Below are 19,067 nucleotides of genomic sequence, written 5' to 3'. Positions count from 1 at the left end.
TCAATATGCTTTTAGTCTCATGCAAGATAAAAAAAAAAACAACTTAATCCATGCATACACTGACATGGCACAATTCAACACAAGAACTGTTGTGCGTGTTCTGCAAATCAATCACGGCACGTGTATATATTTTTACTGCAAAACATATGACTTAAAGGAAGCTTAACAAAAACTGAACAACAAATGTGTCAAATACAGTTTGAAAAGTACACGGTCAAAACCTCTAAGGAAAAGAGCATGCATTGGTTCAGCATTAGTATCCATCAGGAATTTCATACTGAATGAGTGCTACCACATGGCTACCAAAGGATAAAATAAACTGTTTCAGATAATCATCCATTCACACTTCATATGTACTAGACACAAACATAATGAACCACACTTTGTGTATTTCAACATCAAAGTAAATGGACTTATTGCTACAATCACAATTGGTCCCAGAAGCATTTCCAGACAAGTTTTTAAAGTAAAAACCAAAACATTTAACAGACACAAAACCAAACATAACACACACATCTCACAGCTACTCACATCAGTTGAACACAAACAATATGATACGCGTAGGATACTCAGAGGGGCCTTTCCCCTTTGCTTATCTGTGAGCAAGGAAAAACACTCCCTCCTTCCCTGCCCACAGTCTAGCTGACACAGCTGGCACAGCAACAAAAGCTGGCTGTAAAGAAGTGAAGATGCCCTAAAGCCTCCAGAAGAGCTTCCCTACACATAAGAACAGAATTTAAAAAGCAAATACACTTACAAAAGAAACAATAACATGATGAAGAAAGTTACCACCCTCTAGAAAAACAATGGCAGGTGGTCAAGACTGCCTAAAAATTAAAAAGGCACGTCTTTAAAGGCAGAAACTGCACATTTGTGAGAAGACTAATCAGTGCAATGATGGCATTTAAATAACTATTTCCCATCCCCCACTCTCAGTTGCGATTGCTCATAATTATGGGACAGAACTTCCTGAAATATCCTTTTCTGCAGCAAAGCAAAAGCTTCTCATAGCCTACCAAATAACACATACCCAGGTAGCAAAGAATAATAGCTCTAACCCCAAACCAAAGCAAACACGGAATAAGCAGTGTTAAGGCAGAACAGTTTGACACCCTGGCAGTGCTGCTTTCAGTTGTTAAAGTAGGCCAGCAGAAATTATTGTCTCCTGCATAATGCAACTCCATCATCTGTTCCTCAAATAGTATCAGGGACACTTACCACTCTGGGTCTGAATTGCAAAAATACCAACAACAGCAATTTACTGTTTCAAGCTTGGGAAAAAAGTCACTTCCAGCAGCCATATAAATGTCAGGTTATTTCTGTAGATAATTAAATCCTCACAGTCTAAAAAGCTTAACAATGGCAAATAAGACTTGAACATTACCTTAGTTAGACTGACAAGAAAACACAAACATTAACACCACCGCTCTCTACCCTGATATTGTTAAACTAATGCAGAAGTCTACAGGCTACCACTAGCATTTCAGAGACTATCTGGCCTGGCAAAAACATTCAACTTCCACAGCTAAAGAGACAAATATACCTCCCGTGTACACAGTACCATGCAAAGCGTGCCCAATTAGAGTAGCTAGTGCTTTCCTTTCATACTTCATTACCAATTAAGACATCACTACAATTACAAATCATTAAGCATATAGTTATGCACAAATTTGTTAGGTGTCATGATGTGCAAACATGCCAAAAATTCTCATCAGGCAGCACAAGAAAGCACCAAGTAGGAGCGGTGCACACAATTGCAATCAAATGTACCTCATCGTCATAACCCCCCTCCTCTGACTCAATCACAAAAGTCCCTACATCAGGAATCGCCACCTCTACAACTCGCTGGTTAGGAGCTGGTTGAGCTGAGGCATTATGAGAGCTCTGCAGAAGAAAATCATGATCAGTACGTGTGCTGGGAAGGGGAATCACACAGCAGAGAAAATCACAGTGAGACGCAAACCAACAGGCTGATCAAATAAAATGGAACGCGCTTTTGAAGTGCATTTCTGACAAAAACGATAAATATCACTTACACTCTCTAATTACTTACAGTTAACTTTAAGTAGCACATTTTACAATTAAGATAGAATTATTTAAAAACAAAAACAAAAACAATAACAACAACAAAAAAAAAAACAACATTTTTTCCCTTTTATTCACTAATTAGATCTTCATAGGCTAGTAGGCCACAATTGCAGCTCCGCAGCAACAGATTCAAGGCATTTTTTTTAAAGGATGAGTCTGTGAACCACCACTTCTCTTCATATTGTCATATCCTCCACCAAAACGTTACTAAATATAACCGAGGTATCTGAAGAATTCATGCTAAGAAATGGTACAAAGTCAAAGGCTAACATTTTCCGATACACTGGAAAAAAAATACAAAAAGCCTCTAGAAATTAAGGTATTAGAAAGAATATTTAAAGGTGAGTCACACTCAACAGGCCTGTTTTTTAGAGAAATAACTGCACAGAGATCCAAAGGAAGATCATTTTAGTCACTGAAATTCTTATGTTAACATGAGCTTGTAAACAACGGAGATGATCTCAGCTACTGCATTCTATCATTTTATGATCGCCAGTTTACAACACTCGCAGCACTTCAACCTCGACTCTAATCTGAGCAATCACAGAGTGCAGAAAGAATTCTGTGCTGCTGTTCTCCAGCAATCACAATGGCTTTATTTTCTAGTAAAAATTCCAGAAACACACTATCAATTTACACCCAGCACTGTAGAAATACAAAGGAAGACTGCAGGGAAACAAATAAATAAAAAGAACCAAGGGCAAAAAATGGACACAAATGGTCACGTGGTGAGTAACCAATAATTCTGTGTGTTATATGTTCTGATGTTGTTTTTCCTCTGTCTAAAATGGACAAACAAAAAGTGAAGGAAAGGGATATGTGACTGCACACCAGAATGAAGATGAAAGTAGAATAATTAAAGAATATGATGATACACTCCAAAGTAGCTCTTATCCATTAATAGAGGAGCCTCAGATTAGGTAGCACGCAGCTTTATATTTTAACAGTTTAGGGACTCTGTAAATAAGAGAATTTGTAGGATTTTGGTTTGTTTTTATGTTGTTGGGTTTGGTTTGTTGGTTGTTCTATTGTAGGTATGTGGTTTTTTTGTGGGTTTCTTTTTTTTTTTTTCTTTTTCCTTTTAAAGAACCATTCTCTTTGTTGCAGAACAAAGCAGTAGAAAGCAGAATAACTGGGAAAAGTAGGCCTTTATCTGCCTCACTCGGTGGTTTCCCAGCCACTATCTTGCAAAGATCTAAGGGTGATGATTGTGTACAACATCTAGCCTAAACAGAAAAACTTGATCCGTGGAATTTGGTTTCTAAGACTCTTCCACATCCTGCCAGAGGGATACCCAGAGAGCCCAGAAAGAGGACAGCATCAAGCAAGACATTTTATCGTGACTGGATATCAGCATGGCTACCCCCTCAGAGATCACTCATGCTACCACAGAGGTAAGTATGAGAGGTATTAATATAAGAGCTAATTAATATTAAAAGCAAGCTCCCCCTTAGCTGGTTTCTGCTCTGAGAACTCAACAAACCAAGTATGCAGTAGCCTAAATTATTAGTGGTAGAGTGCATCTTAATGTATGATTAATTTCCCTCCTGGCTCAGATTTAGCAGAGAAAGCATGCTCCTTTGCTCTCCTCACACCACAGGAAAAAGGGATAGAACACATTTCAGGTAGAAAATCATTTCAGCTTTAAAAAGAGTTTCCTGTTGTCCCAAAGCTATCTGGGCCCAGACTGCTCTTGTTTAAAGAAAATTCGTACCAGAATTTAGGAAACGTATCAGAAATTTTGAGCACGTTGTTTGTATCACTAAATTGTTTGTTTCATTACGTATCACTATTTGTTACTAGCTGTGTCCAAAGAAGCCATACTGTACATTTTGCATGTCTCATTCTGTGGCATATGGTTTCAAGTCAGACAAACATAATACTTTAAAAGATATATTATTTTTCTGGCAAATATATTTGGCTATTCATATAGAGAAGCAAGACATACTTGCTGAAAGAAAGGACTTAAATGTTTGTTTCTCTAGCAGCTCACAAAGCAGTTAGTTTCCAATTTCCAATCAGTATTTATTCAAATACGAAGTGAAAACAGTATCACCCAATAGTAATTGTTATTATCATTATAATACATGCATCTGCTTAATCACAAAATTAATTTTCATGAACTTGTGAATTTGCACTAAAACTACAGAATACCGCTGAACTAAGAGCTTTATCGCATTTCAGATTTTCTTGGCTATTTTTGAGCTTTCTTCCATAAACAGAATATTCAGTTAAAAAAGCCTCTTTCTGAAAGCTATTTTAAATTCCATAGCTCTTTCAGGATAACTCACATTCTCAAAGTACTCTGGTAAAAATCAATGTTTAAAGCAGTCTTTTATACGGAATGTCAGTGTTAACTCCTTAAAATAAATTGAACCATCTAACATTTTGAAAAGTTGTCTGATGGTGGGCACAAATATGATTCTGAGCAATGTACTGTACTCTCAGCAAGTACTTCAATCACAGAGAGTACATCTATTTACAGTATTTTACTTCTGCTATGCTCATTAACATAGTACACAGTTTCTGGATGGACTTGTAGTGTTCAACAGGCCCTGAAGAACAAATATGTTTTTGCTCATTTTTGTTTCTCCTCCCCTCCCCCTCACCTTTGAGCAGCTATTATCGCTTGCACTTGCAAAATCAAAGAAAGAATTATTTCAAGCTTGAAAACATTCCTCACCGTATCCATTATAGCTTCTGGACCTCTATCTTCTTGTTCAGCTAAAGCTTTATTGATCGCTTGTACAGAATCTTCTTTTAAGTGCTTTGAAAGATCAGTTCTTGATGGCTGCTCTAAATATTCTGGTTCTCCTGCTTGAACTTAGTGACAGAAATAAGATAAATTCCATATGTTAACAGAAGCATGAATTCTAAATTCATAGTTTTATCTGGATCATCATTTCATAGATAAGGTAACCCACACAGAAGATGCAGGGTAGGTCACTGCATTCACAAATCCAACTTTTTGTCAGTCAGCGTCTCGTGACATTTTGAACACTTTCATACAAATTGACTCATAATTTTACGTTAGGAACAAATACACCTGGTACTGACTAGAGAACTGTTAAGGCCTGAGCAAGGAGTGTTCAATCACATTAGAGACAACTGAGAAAAGAAATGAGGATCTACCTAGATTTTAGTAGTATACAAAATGATCTGCAGATGCTTGATTTCCAGGTATATTTTCACTTTGGAAAATAATCAAAAAATCAAAAAATTAGCACAAAACTGGAAGGGAAAAGGCAAAATAAGATAAAGAAATAAAATGAAAAAAAAATAAAAGATTAAAATTCAGTTATGCTGGTCAAGCAAATAACTAAAATTCAAGATTACACAAATCAGTATTTCTTCCTATTTTAAGCAGCTAAACAATTTATTGCAAACCAACCATTTCTCATTCTACTCCCTTTGCAAACAAGTAGAAACAGCTAACCTGGAGCAGGTGAGGGTGCTGGAGCTCTGGGAATCTGAGATAGCAATTTTTCCTGCTGTGCTTTCTGAGCAAGTTCTGCATCCCATTCTTCAAGTTCTTTTTCAAAACGTTTATTGTCTTCCTTGACATAATCCCTTAGATCAGAAGGCAATGTGTCCATTCCTACAAGTATCTGCCCCGTTTCCTTGTTAAACTCCTCTGTAGAAAAGTACAAATCATATTTCAGACAAAAAATAGGGAGAAGAAAAAAAAATGTTAAATTTTCTCAAGTGAATCACTTAAAGCATGTAATACTACACCAAATCTCCCAAACTTTCTCACTTTTAAGTTTTCCTAGCATCTACTGAGCACTCTCCTGCTAAAAGAACATATTACTACTGCTCTTTCAATCCGGACAAATTCTTAGGCATCATCATCAGGTCATTACTACTTTGTTATTGAGAGCGAGGAAGAACTGTAACAGGCTGCCCAGAGAAATTATGAATGCCCCATCTCTGGAGGCGTTTAAGGCCAGGTTAGATGGGGCCCTGGGCAATCTCATCCAGTACTTGATCTAGCAGCTGGCAACCCTGTCTGTAGCAGGGGGGCTGGAACATGATGATCCTTGAAGACCTTTCCAATCCAATCCAAGCCATTCTATGATGATTTATTTTACAATTCTATAAATCTGGCCATTTTCAGTCAGCCCCCTAGCAAACGTTAACACGGTCTATAAAACTCATACTAAGGGCCTTTCCACTCCCTCCCAGTGTTTTCACAAGAGCCTTACAATCACATATAACTACATGACATGAAAAAAAAATCCAAATCCATTAATTCCTTTAATTAAACATATGGTTAGTAGGGATACGCAGGGATGCATTTCAATATCCTGCAAAAACGGTCATGTTTCCACTCTCCAATAAAGTTCACGTGAGTCCCAAAGCTTATGAAGAAAAGATTTTTATGTCAAGAATCACTTCTGTATTTCCTTATTTCTATTCTATTCTTCAGGAGATAACACTTCCAGAACACTGAGCACACGATGATCCAAAATCTTACGAAATTAGCAAACTTACTTAATTTTGCTCTCTTAATAATACAGAAACACTGCAATTATCTCTATTAATCTGAAAGTTGAAAATAAATTATTTAATCTGCAGAAGAGATTTCACTGACACTTATGACTATAAATTGCATTTTCAATAATTTTTAAAGCCATTTTGAAAATCTGGAAATCCACCAGGAAAATGCTCTCCCTATAAATGCATTCAGTAATTCTGTATCATGCTGAAAACATAACCACAATGTTACCTTCTATCAAGTATTGTTCCTTATCATTGATATACATCAAACAATATGCACTGGCATTCCTGTAACCACCAAAAGAGTCCCGTTCCAACTCTTCCCAAGTTGACTTTGTCACAGAAATGTCATTGTACTTCATCCATCTGTTCTGATGGTGGTCATAAATATATGCCCAGTAATGTCCTGCATTGGCTTGACCTTCATGAACCAACACAGCATGCAATCTATAAGGAACCTACAAAAACAAACAAGAATCATCAAACTCCTTTGTCAGTGTTTTGTTCTGATTATCCAACAATAATAACTGCCACATGAAAAGTAACACAAATAAAGAGGATCAAAATATGACAAAGGAAAACCAAAAAGCTAAAATCAGCAAACCATTATGCAAAATAACTTTGAATTATTTAAGTTACCATTATGAGCTAAAAGAGATCATAAGTACATGAGTAAGAAGCCTGCAGAAGAAATGTTTGCTCTGTTATCTTTACTGCAAGGTAACCTCTTCTGTTAATTTCTTACTTATTCTTACTGTTCTTCTATCTCCAGAAAAAAAACAAAAACCTAAATATGTCAATCTTTAGCACCTAAAGTTTGCTCCAGTTCTGATCCAATAACTTTATACTAAATTTTGTAAAGCATATGTGAATTCGAGGTAATGAACCTCATGCTTTCTATGTGCTATAAAGCGATTTTATTTGAAGGCATAACTGGGAATTTTAGTACTTCCATTTCAACAGAGTAAAATCCCTCTAGTGTGTCAAATGTATCATTAAAGTACCGCAAAGCGAAGGCTGGAACACATAAAGAGGTCCTCTCATTATCCTCCTGCAGAGAAGGAAGATAATTTTTTGGACCAATGTAAGAAGTATCACAGGTTACATGTACTCATTGACAAGTGAGAGGAATGAAATACTCAGCTCCTACTTAAGTCACTGGAAATCTGAACAACAGAGAGTAGAATGAGTGCTTCCTTACTTAGAAACATTTTAAAAGTATCTTAGTGGTTGGCCTGTTTTAACCTCCTGAAACAGTACATGCAACATAATAGAAAAAACTAATCTTCCCTGCTATGCACAGCATGCCTGAATGATAGCAGCTTAGCTAGGATGAAAAACCTGACAACTTTCACTGCAGTAAGTCTGTACTGTGGATTTTGCTACTCAAAAAGCTGCAGAAGATATTAGTTATAAGTATCATTTAAGCACCAAAGTAATCAGTAAACATAAATACATGCCCAACTATGACTTAAAACTCCCTGAAGTTATTTTTAACCTCATTACTCTCTTTCAGACTATATGGAAATGCTTTAGATTTTGCAACCTCCCTTGAACTGTAAAGCTGGCTGACTGCAGTGCAGCTAAAGTCAAACAGATTGTCATCCCAGAGACCAAACCACACTGTAAATCTCTCAAACCCAGGAAGAAATTCAAGCAAGTCCTTAAATCTGAATGTGCCTGGGGGGGGTGTTTAACATCTCATCAAAACTGTACAGAAGTTTTCTTAAGATGACTGCAAATCCAAGCACATGCATAAAAATATACGCAGATCTTGAATAAAAATGTTAAACCAAGTCTCTTGAGACTTCAATGATAAAATTTCTTAATTATTAAACAGAACAGTACTGATGAATTTAAATCCTTACACTTTCCTCCAGCTCTGGAGGGCTGGCTGGCAGTCATCCATGCTCGATTTCCAAGCATATGCCCCTCAAGAGTCCGTGACTGAGGGACAAGCAAGTCTGATACACACAGGCATCTCTTACAATACGCCATATACTAATGACAATTAAAGGCCGAGGGCAACAGACCAAGTAAACATTAAGTTTCATAGCTTACACTTAGTACTTACGAAACAGAAATGGAACTTCAATACCTTCCTCACATGCAGTTACAGAACAGATATATCAGAGCAACAAAACAAAACAAAACAAAAAGAACATACCCCAAACCAAAATAGCAGCCTGGTGGAAAAAATTATGAAAATCAGAATGGCATCCTTGCAATGGTAACAATACAACTGACACGAAGAATGCTTCACAGTGTGCATCACTGTCCAGCTTATTATTTTAAGAAGAGTAGGAGGATTACAAACAATAAATCCTAAGACGAACAACATTTTCAAATGGCACTTGTGACATTTTTGTATGACTTTTTACATGATTGTATGGCTTTACCCAATCCAGATGGCAGTGAACTTGTATGTTGCATGTTTGAATAGCAAAACCAGCGTAAGTGGATAAAACTACCAGTCTAAGCATCATCAGTGAATAGTCACTATAGCAATCTTCTTCACCATCAAAGGCCAATTTGGGTGTATTTTTCCCTTTTTGGTTTCTACATTAGAAAACAGAGGGTAATGTTCCTTCTTTAAGATATGCACAGTAACCTACCATACAGATTACTGCTAAAGTCATCTGTGGTACCAGACAACAACCACTGATGTCAGCTCTGCTCTTTAAATACAACAGAGTTCTTTGAACCCTAAGACAGAAAACAAGCTATGAAGCTCTCTTTAGTACAAATTGAGACTTGATGTTGCTTCTCCAGCACCAGCTGGCACCTCATTTTCCCCCACAGCACATTCATGGAAGGAAGAAAACAAAAGAGGAATGAAATTACAATGAAGTGGTCTACTCATTCAGGAGGAGGAAGCAAAATAAGGAATTTATGTCACAAAGGGAATATTTAACTATTGAACCTGTCTGAAATCACACAGACTGGAAGTGAAGATTACTCTTCTGCAGCTCAGCTTTTCCATTTGCACGCATACTTCGGCACAACAGCAAAGAAGTGAGTGCATATAGCTGTCTCCTTTCCCTTGCCTCCCTATATATCTGAGCAACAGGATAGCTTAATATTCTTCCATTCCCTAGGAGAAGATTTGTAGTATTGATCTTTTCCACGAAAAGATACAATTACAGGAAGTAAGAGCTTTTATTCTGTGAGGCAATACGGTCTGGAAACACAAAATTAGACTTTTTAAGGAAGGTATTTTTATTTGCAGAATAAATAATAGCACATTGTCACGGGTTAACCCGTGAACTATATGAACTATATATGAATATGAACTATCTAAGAATCTCCTTACTTTCTCATCATTTTTACCCTTTATTCGAAGGAAACTACAGATGCTCAGAGTCCCTTGTCAAAAAATGTCCCCTAACAATCACTTAGCAATATGCCTTGCCGCTTTCAGGTGTGGCACAAAACCACCCTCAGCAGAACTACGTTTTCCTCTATTTCTGGAATTTTCTTTCAAAACAGAATAAAATCTACCCCACACAACCATGTACTAGGAAAAAGTGTTTTACTAAGTAATCTAATTTTTCCAGTGTAACACATCCAAATGCATATCCTCTTATAAAAACATGAGCCAACAAGGGCTACCTATTTGGGCATGAAAACAACAAATTTCTTCATTTTAGCGTTATATAACACAGAGTGTAGCCTTCCTGCCACAAGTATTATTAAAAAAAAATAAAAAGCCTGCCAGTAACAAGATTAACAAAAGCCATCTTGCAAAGTCTACCTGAAACTCTAAGCAGCAGAACTCAGATGCCATGAACAAGCTGTGTTTCAAATGAAAATGAACCTCAAGGAAAACTAAACTAAATAGATCTAATTTGGAAGGAAAACAGTTCCTTCTATTAACAGAAAGTAACAGAGTTAGTAAGCTTTACCCTTAAACTTGTTTAAGTGAGTGAACATGAACATATGAACATGAGAAATAAATACTACAGGAGCCACCATTCCAGAGTAAAGCATTCTAAAATTGCTATTTTGATTACAGAGCAGAAGAACTGCCCTAAAATTTTCCTTAGATTAACAAAACAGACAAAGGGAAACCAAAACACTGAAAAACAAAAACAGTCACTTTGGCATTAACTTAATTATTATTATAGCCACATTATTAACTAAAACTAGGTGCTGTAAATTCCCAGATCTCAGTATGGAAGTTGCAATTTGCAATGGCAGTAAACACTGAGTATACAGCATAAGAAAATAATAGTTTTGACACCAAAAGGAAGTTACACTACCTAGCAATCAGGATGAATTAGACTGAGAAAATTCTACTGTTACATGAAAACTGAAGTTCCGCATTCAAATCAAAAGACCTGATGGAACCTATTTTGGTTTTACACCACAAAGTTGCTTAAACTTACATACATCATGTTACGTGCATCTCATGTCATGTAAAATACCATAATGTTGTCTTTCATCTGACTGTGCGTAATTAGAAAGCTTGCAAGACCCATTATGATTTTCCATGTAATTTCTCAAGCCACTGTATATAACAATTGCATTCTCGCTCACTTCTCGAGCATCTAAAAAATTTAGTAGAAGTGACAAAAACATCTACTTATCTGATGCAGAAAACATACTTACTTGAATCATTGTTTTGTCAAAGTACATCAATTCAATTGTCCGATGTATCCTAGATATACTTTCTTGTAAATCTAAAAGAGAAATAAGAACAGAATTCCTTTTCTATTAGGCTGCATAATTGTGCCGAGCTACATCTTTATTTTTTCTCATTAAAGGCTCAAAGGTACATCTCACATTTCTGCACCTGCTGAACTACCTATAGGCCAAACGCCAAATCTCAAATGAGAAAGTAGACAGAATGATTGTGATCCACTGTTGCTCATTTCCTAGAGCTCAACTAATTCCACCCCCGCTGGAAAAACTACCTTATTTGTTTTCCCCAAGGCATCAAAATGGACCATAAGGTCTACCCATTCTGAAAAAGTTTTGCTCAAAAATGCGCTAAATTCTTCCTCACTGAAGGGGCCACTCTGCTTCCCCTCCTATGTCCTAGAAGCAATTTCAGAAGTATAAAACAAACAACTCAGCACAAACACAGACATTAAGACTAGTTCTCTCCCATCCGAATTCCAGAAACCCTTTCCAATTCCAACTACATTCTCCAGGTTGTGGCAATACCTCTAGTGTCGTTTTCTACTTCTGTCCTCCAGCGATGCAGACAGCCTTCTAAGACAGAAAGCTCTTCTTCAGTGATGTGCCTTGGTGCCGGATGCATTGGCAGATCAGGAGGAATTCGTGATTGTGTGAATGGTTTATGTATTACAGATCTTTGTACAGGAGATGTGCTTGGAACATCTGAAGAAGAAGGCCCCTGCTGCTCTATTGTGCTGCATTCATTCAGAACATAAAATACCAAAACTAAATCAACAAGTACACAAACTAAAGGCCATACTATAAAAATAAGTTTTTCACTTGACCAGAAACATTTTAAAGGTAATTACAAACAGAGCAATCCAAAAAAGGCACTGAAAATATCAATCCAAAAATTGCTTCATAATGGCTGGAAACTCTGTGGCGTACATGTTAGCACAATGACAACTATGGTTGCTATTATCAAAGATAAAGGAATTGGATCAATCAAGCCACAATTTGCTGTACTTGAAATACTATTCAACACTTTCAAATTATGTCACAAAAGTTGTCAATGTAATTTGAAACACTTACTGCTATACTGCGGACAGAAAAGTTACAGCAACTTGGTTCTTGGTCTATTCACCATAAAATCCAATAAATATAGTTCTGTGTTTAACAACTTTTCATGCCTTATACCTAGCAGGCTTTCTTTTCCTGATCACCTGGCAAGAGGATATGTTAACTGAAGAGCAACAACAAAGAACCTCTAAAATTTATGGCACACTGAGAATTTAGTATCAAACCATTTGAACTTGCTTCAAACGAGTTTTGTAACTCAAAGTGGCCAACTTATGAAAACTATACAGAAGCAGTAGAACATCAAAAACATGTTACAGATTTTTCTTCTCCCATTAAAAAATATGGTGTTTACGTAATCCTAGGCATAACATGAACCTGAAGATCTTCCTAGCAATCCACTACTTATTTACATGGGGTACGGCATCATGATAAAGCCTGAGGAATCTGGAATCTTCAGTAGCTGAGAAAGTTGACAGAACATTAAGAGCTCACAATGTCACTCCATGTAACGTGTTCACGTTTCTACAGGCAGACAAGAACAGTCCTAGTATTTGCATTTTTACATAATGAATTTTCTACATAGGAATATAAACAAAGAAAAGCACTTTTGATGTGGTATGTCAAGCAATCATCAGTATCTCTCACTTTTCTTGTCTCATCAATTAACAGTAGTTACATCAGCATTATGTCAGTAAGATTTAAAAATATTTTAAAAGCATTTTAGACTACTTTTCTTCACTTCTCTGTAGTCCTAAGATAAACATCTTGACTGAACTAGAACCTAGAACCCTACTTCCAGAATGCACAATAAAGAGCTCTGTTAGAAATTGTTAGTGTCCACCAATTCTAATTGATACTCTGCTTAATTAAGTATTACTAACAGTTTCCAGCTTCAACAATGAGAAGAATATTGGACATTTACCTCCTTAGTACTTTGGCTATTATGAATTTAAAAACTCATACCATTAAGGTACTTCAGAATCTCAGTCAGAAACGTAAGGAGCCAAGCAGAAAAGTTTAAGCCCCAGGCAGAACTAAAAGGAAGTCTACACCAGAAACCTGGAAGCTCTGCAGCACACACATACTGCCCAAATTCAGATTATTAATACATTCCACCTGGGAAACAGTAACCTCATCAGATACTGTGATTTGTTTGGAACTGTAGATGTCCTTTCAGGTAAGCAATGGACAATGACCTGCTATTAAAAAAACTACACAAATACTGATGTTTAGGACCATCGAGCACTATATTCCCTGTGTTTTGTTTCAAAGTGGAAGTTCTCCACTAAAGTACTTATAAGTGAATTAGACAGCCCTGGATTTTTAACAACTGGTTAACCCCAGGAGACGCCTACATAGCTTTCTTCCCCTCTCTCTCAGCTGCTGGGTTTCCACTGAGCACACTGATGGCATCTCACACTGGAAGGAAAGTGTGCTTACCTGGGTGAGGTCTGGGCAGGCAGCGTCCCACTGGAGGGGGCACTAGCACCCAGGTCATCCACTGGAGACGTACACACCGGCTTGCTGGAGGCAAACTCCAAGGCGTACTGCAGGACATCTACCAAGGGGAATCGTTTAGGACCAGAACCATAGCTTAAATATCTGTTAACCATAAAATGTATTAATGCCATCACTCACATATACAAAAAAAAAAAAAAAAAAAAAAAAAAAAAGAAAAAGAAAAGAAAAAAAGGAAAAAGAAAAAAAGAAAAAAGAACAAAAGAAACAAACAAAGAAAGAAAAAATAAAAAGCCACAACCAAAATCAAAACACACACATACATACAAAAGAATAAAAAACAAAGAAAAAGGATTTTTTTTTCTGGTTGACTGCAATTAAATAAAGCACACTTCTCCTAGCAAGTTTCATGCATCACAGCTACCACAATTAAACAATTTCCAAAAGAAACACTAAAAGAAAAGATAAAGCAGTGAAATTTAGAGCACCTATCTACAGTCAAAAGTGTAGAGCTGAAAGGAGTTATTCTGTTCTACAGAGCCTATAACATCATTTACATTTACATTGTGAACAGTTATCTATAGTACCGTTCTAATCTCTGCTGTAAAACCGTGAGATACTCTTTGAGTCTCTTGATTTCATCCCGTTTAATTCTTGTTAATTCTCTGTTTTTGTGCATGTATCTGTAAAACATGAAGGTTACAAAGATACATCAGCTCATATCATTCCAGCACTGAAACAGAAGTCTGCAGCCAACCTTGCCACTTGGCACTAAAAAATTACTCTCATTCTCCAGAACTTGTTTTACCTACAACATATTAAATAGTAAAACAGAGCTGAGAAGTAAATAGTGAGCCAATTAAGCCTCCCACCATACCTTTCAGTAGAGACTTTATCCCCAGTGTCAAAAGCTCTGTTCGTATCATGGATGTGTCTTATAAATGTATTACAGACATATCAGAAAAGTTCTAAATTGACTGGTTTTAGTAGCAGCCATGAAGCAATATTCTTGTTTCACTGTTTAGGCTCACAAATTACATTCAGTAGCTAACTGAAAGCCATGACAATAGTTCACCTCTACATACAGACACCATGCACTGATGCTGCAGATCCTTACATTCTGAGTATCTTCATACCATGCAGTCTATCTGGAACACCATGAAATAGCTGACTTCTCACCCTCTTTCCCGAACTGACCAATAAACACTGCAAGACAGTGACATTTTTCAGAGTATTTTGCCCATATATACAACTATCTAGCAATAAGTTAAAGACTGAATCACAAGAAGGTTATGGCAATGATGTAGCATTATGTCTTAAATTCTCATCTATGTCTATTTTCTGAAACAATCACTAAAACCTACGAAATTACAACCTTTTCAGCTAGTACAGAAACCTACTAGGTACACCAGCAACTTTACTAAATTCGTGAAATTAAATTTATACTCATACTAAGACTTTGTTGGTAACAGACTTTGTTTGGTGTGCCCCCAGTGGCGCAGTGGTTTAAGCTGCTGCCTGCGGCACTGGAGGGCCCGGGTTCGAATCCCCCCTGTGGCGCAGGGGTAGAAGTGCCACTTCGCTACACAGAGGGCTCGAAACCCGGGAGTTGGACTCGATGATCTCTAAGGTCCCTTCCAACTCGCACGATACTATGATACTATGATATGATGATAATATACTGTACCTGTCCAGATACAAAATTGGAGGAAATTCTAATTTGTTGTGTATCTTCTCTGGTCTCCCCAAAGCCTGATTAAACTCAAATCTTGACAGCTCGAAAGTTAAGACAGGAGGAAGCTCAGTGAACCAGTGCTGAACAAAAGAAAAAGACAAAACCCCACAGTGAATGCTTTTGGTAACAGAACTTCAGTAACAATGGTACAACACTTGCATACTGACACAGCTATGGAAGAAATTACTTCTAGAGAGTGTATCAGCATAAGGTTTTCAAAGTTCCCACCTTTTCAACTTCACTGAAAATAGAGACAACACGTTACCCATGCACATCAGAGCATTTCAACTCACCTACTGCTTATTGCATTAGATTAGAGAAAACTGGAAGGCTTCTTACTTTTTCACATTTATCCCACTTGTACTAAAAGCAATCTGCACTTGAATGTCCCTGCCTTTTCAAGTATCCTATTCTCCTTTAACTCTCAAAGGCCATTGAAAGGCTTGTTTATGAAGTGTGCTTCCCTCAAGTTCTTTCAGATTTGAGTTGCTGACCCTTTCACTCAACTGATAACACTCGAAGTTTCTAATGACCTCCTCATAACCAAGATCAGTAAGTGTTCTGTGCTAAGTTAGATAGGTGCTTTCACTGTTGTAAAGCTGATACTTTTTCTTGAAATCTCACTTGTACAAACAACATCTTTTACAGTTTCTTTTCATTTCTCTAATCGCTGCTAACCTGTCCATTAACAACCCATGCTATTATCACCTCATCCCAGCTTCCTCTGGCTATTCAACATGAGTCTATCCTTAGCCTCTTTTTATACTTTTTTTCTTTTTTTAAATAAACACAACTGAAAGAAAAACTCAGCTCCATCTCCAGCATTAGAGTTTCTTTTTTTCCCCCTCCATTCTCAAAAATAAAAAGCCTGGTCTATCCATTTATGGATGTGTAATACATTTTGTATGTCTAACCATCAAGGCAAGCTTTTGATTGCTGTGGGCATGACTGTCACAATTTTGATGTGAGTGCCCAATGCATTTGACTTGGGGCTCATTTCAAGCCTTCTATTCAGTGAAATGTCTCAAATCTTATTTCCATAACACCTCCACAACAGGCTTTTCTTTCTTTGCTCATGGTTAAAACAAAACTCTAGACTAAATTCTCAGCGTTCCATATCTCAGAGCAACGTTTCCTCTTTGCTCTCCCTTAGCAATCACACAAACAGCTATCAAGGAAGTTGCTGAATTTTCGTAGTTCGTTACCATCAGGATCATTTCTCTTCCTGCCTGTAAAAGGAACTGCCTTGTGTTTTCTTGCCTATGTCAGCCTTTACTAACTATTCCTTAGTTTTAAAAGAGACAATTTATTATGTCTTTCAACTGCTTCACACAGTAGTGTATTTTATTGCTAAAATTAGCAAAACCAAATCACAATGCCTAAAGCCCTTCTACTGCAAGGTCCCCAAACTATTTGATGACTAAACCGCTAATGTGTTGAAGCTCATCAGCATCAGCAATGCTGTGGATAAATTTGATCTAGTTTTCTCCACACTTTGAACCCCATGTGCACACACTGACACCCATCTTCTACTGAATTTGGATTTAAGTTCCTTGAGACAGGCAATGCTCTCTTTTCATGTTTATTAACTCACATGTGGATATCCCCTACTGCATGGTTGAGCCTTTTACACACTACTTTTATAATAATAGTGAACTAGCTAAATATCCCATTAAAATCAGTAGTGGGAGAAAGGGTGAATGAATCTTAACACACGACAACCACATCAATATCATTACCTTTAAGCTTGATATCTACCAACTCTTAGGAATGCCACTTGAGTCTTCCTCAACAGAGACTCACTTTGATAAAACTACAACTAATGCAGCTTCCTTCAGTAATGCCTAACTTTGAGGCACTGATGTTTAAGCAAACTAACAGCTGCAGCCACTCCAAATACATTATTTAAGTCCAGGGAAATATAACGTATTTAGATGACCCTATAGTAATAACAGTGTTTTCTAGATTAGGACTTAATGTTTCCTTTCTCATTTTGCCACTGTTGTCAGTATCATTATTTCATTCCATTTTCACATGCTAACCTAAACCAATTAAAACACAGCTTCACAGAGCTCAAAGATTAACACTCTAGAACAGTATGTGATTATCCGTCCATCCCCTGTAGAAATATTTTTTACCATTAAGGGTTGAAAAAAACAAACCCAAAACAAAACAAAGTCTGACATTTCTAGTCAAGCGTTAACAACTGAACTGACATTTTATGCATGAATGCACACAGATTTTAAGTTCAAGACAGCCTACCATCTATAAGATGGACAATATTGCTCTTATTGTACCTACATACAAGATTTTACCTCCCTTAAAGAAATCAGAATTATGCCAAGATATTTATATAATTTTTATTCTTGTTGTTTTATTTCAGAAAACATACTCAATTTTTAAGAAGTCATTTATATAAGTACTGGAATTAAAAAAAAATAAAATAAAAATTGAAGGGCCTTGGGAGTGAATAACACAGTAAGATCCGTAAATACACTTGAAAATGTAATGATTGAAAACGTACACATTTGTTAACATCTAATTTGGTTGATCAGTATTTGATAAGCATCAGCTGATCAGACAAAGCAAAAGAGGTGCTACAAAACTTCTGTTGTTAACACAAATTTTAAGTAAAACTTCAAATTGGAGGATGATATCAAAGCGCATCCCTGGGGTTAGTAATTAAATCCTGCATGCATACTGAGATTACTAAAGGCTGCAATATTTAATTATTGCAAACAACTGGCATCAAGGACGAAAATGTATCTGAATTTTTTATTTAAACAGAAGAAACCTCACAAGATTTTACACCTTTTAAGTAATTGTGATGAAACGTGAGTGAGTGACTGTGTGAAGCACAAGTAGTTCAGCCTTTGAAGGAAATGGGAATTATTTTATTTCCACACCAATAAACCACAGGTTATTGAAAGGAGTCCTGCCAGAGAAAACTGCTGGACATTTACAAGCATGCCAAGAAAAAGAAGGGACAAATACACTTCTTTGTCCTACAGCTACCATCAATCCAATTACCTCTATTCCCTAACTTGTTACTTCTGCTCAAGAAATTTCATTCATCACCTTGACTCAACATCACAAACTGCCTATCCCACTTCCTAGAGGGGTGCCATCTTATTCCCTCTACCCATCCTTACAGCACACTCCAACATTTGGGAGGAACAGCACTGGGACATCTGGAAGGAGATATTGGAAGGAACAGCAGCTCTTAAGAGCAAATGCTGCCTGTCCACTGCAGTTAAAAAAAGAGAGGAAAATTGTCCACTGCAATAGGCAGAGGAAGATGCTAGGAAAAGCCAGTAAAATGGGGGAGGGGATGAAGTACAGAGTGCTAAGAAATTACAAGAAAGAGCAAAGAGGAATAACAACTCTTTGAAGCAATGGTCAAACAGGCAACATACACATGTTGTTTACAGCATGTCACAGGGCAGTAAGTCAGTAAAAACAGTGATCAACTACCACAGGGCGTTATAAACATGACATCTTTGGAGATCAAATATCAGCAACAGGTGGGAACCAGTCTCTGCCATTCACTTAAAGCAGTGCTATCATACAAAAGAATAAGACT

The 19,067-nt window shown here is 37.0% G+C and overlaps 1 protein-coding gene across 2 annotated transcripts in view; it reads right to left on the bottom strand.

The window, feature by feature from the left end:
- USP25 (ubiquitin specific peptidase 25) overlaps window positions 1-19,067 on the bottom strand; it is a 90,601-nt gene that overhangs the window by 13,931 nt on the left and 57,603 nt on the right. The window contains exons 11-19 of one of the 2 annotated variants that reach the window (XM_072333221.1): window positions 15,437-15,564; window positions 14,337-14,432; window positions 13,732-13,893; window positions 11,758-11,966; window positions 11,200-11,270; window positions 6,818-7,046; window positions 5,525-5,722; window positions 4,772-4,911; window positions 1,771-1,884 (exon numbers count right to left, since the gene is read on the bottom strand). In XM_072333221.1, the coding sequence (XP_072189322.1) occupies window positions 1,771-1,884; window positions 4,772-4,911; window positions 5,525-5,722; window positions 6,818-7,046; window positions 11,200-11,270; window positions 11,758-11,966; window positions 13,732-13,893; window positions 14,337-14,432; window positions 15,437-15,564 (1,347 nt within the window). The remainder of the gene's footprint in view (window positions 1-1,770; window positions 1,885-4,771; window positions 4,912-5,524; window positions 5,723-6,817; window positions 7,047-11,199; window positions 11,271-11,757; window positions 11,967-13,731; window positions 13,894-14,336; window positions 14,433-15,436; window positions 15,565-19,067) is intronic. The other variant, XM_072333229.1, reaches the window with a different exon arrangement.

Source organism: Excalfactoria chinensis, chromosome 1 (genome assembly GCF_039878825.1).
Source record: "Excalfactoria chinensis isolate bCotChi1 chromosome 1, bCotChi1.hap2, whole genome shotgun sequence".
Classification (NCBI taxonomy): Eukaryota; Metazoa; Chordata; class Aves; order Galliformes; family Phasianidae; genus Excalfactoria; species Excalfactoria chinensis.
This window is presented reverse-complemented; position numbering and strand designations above follow the sequence as displayed.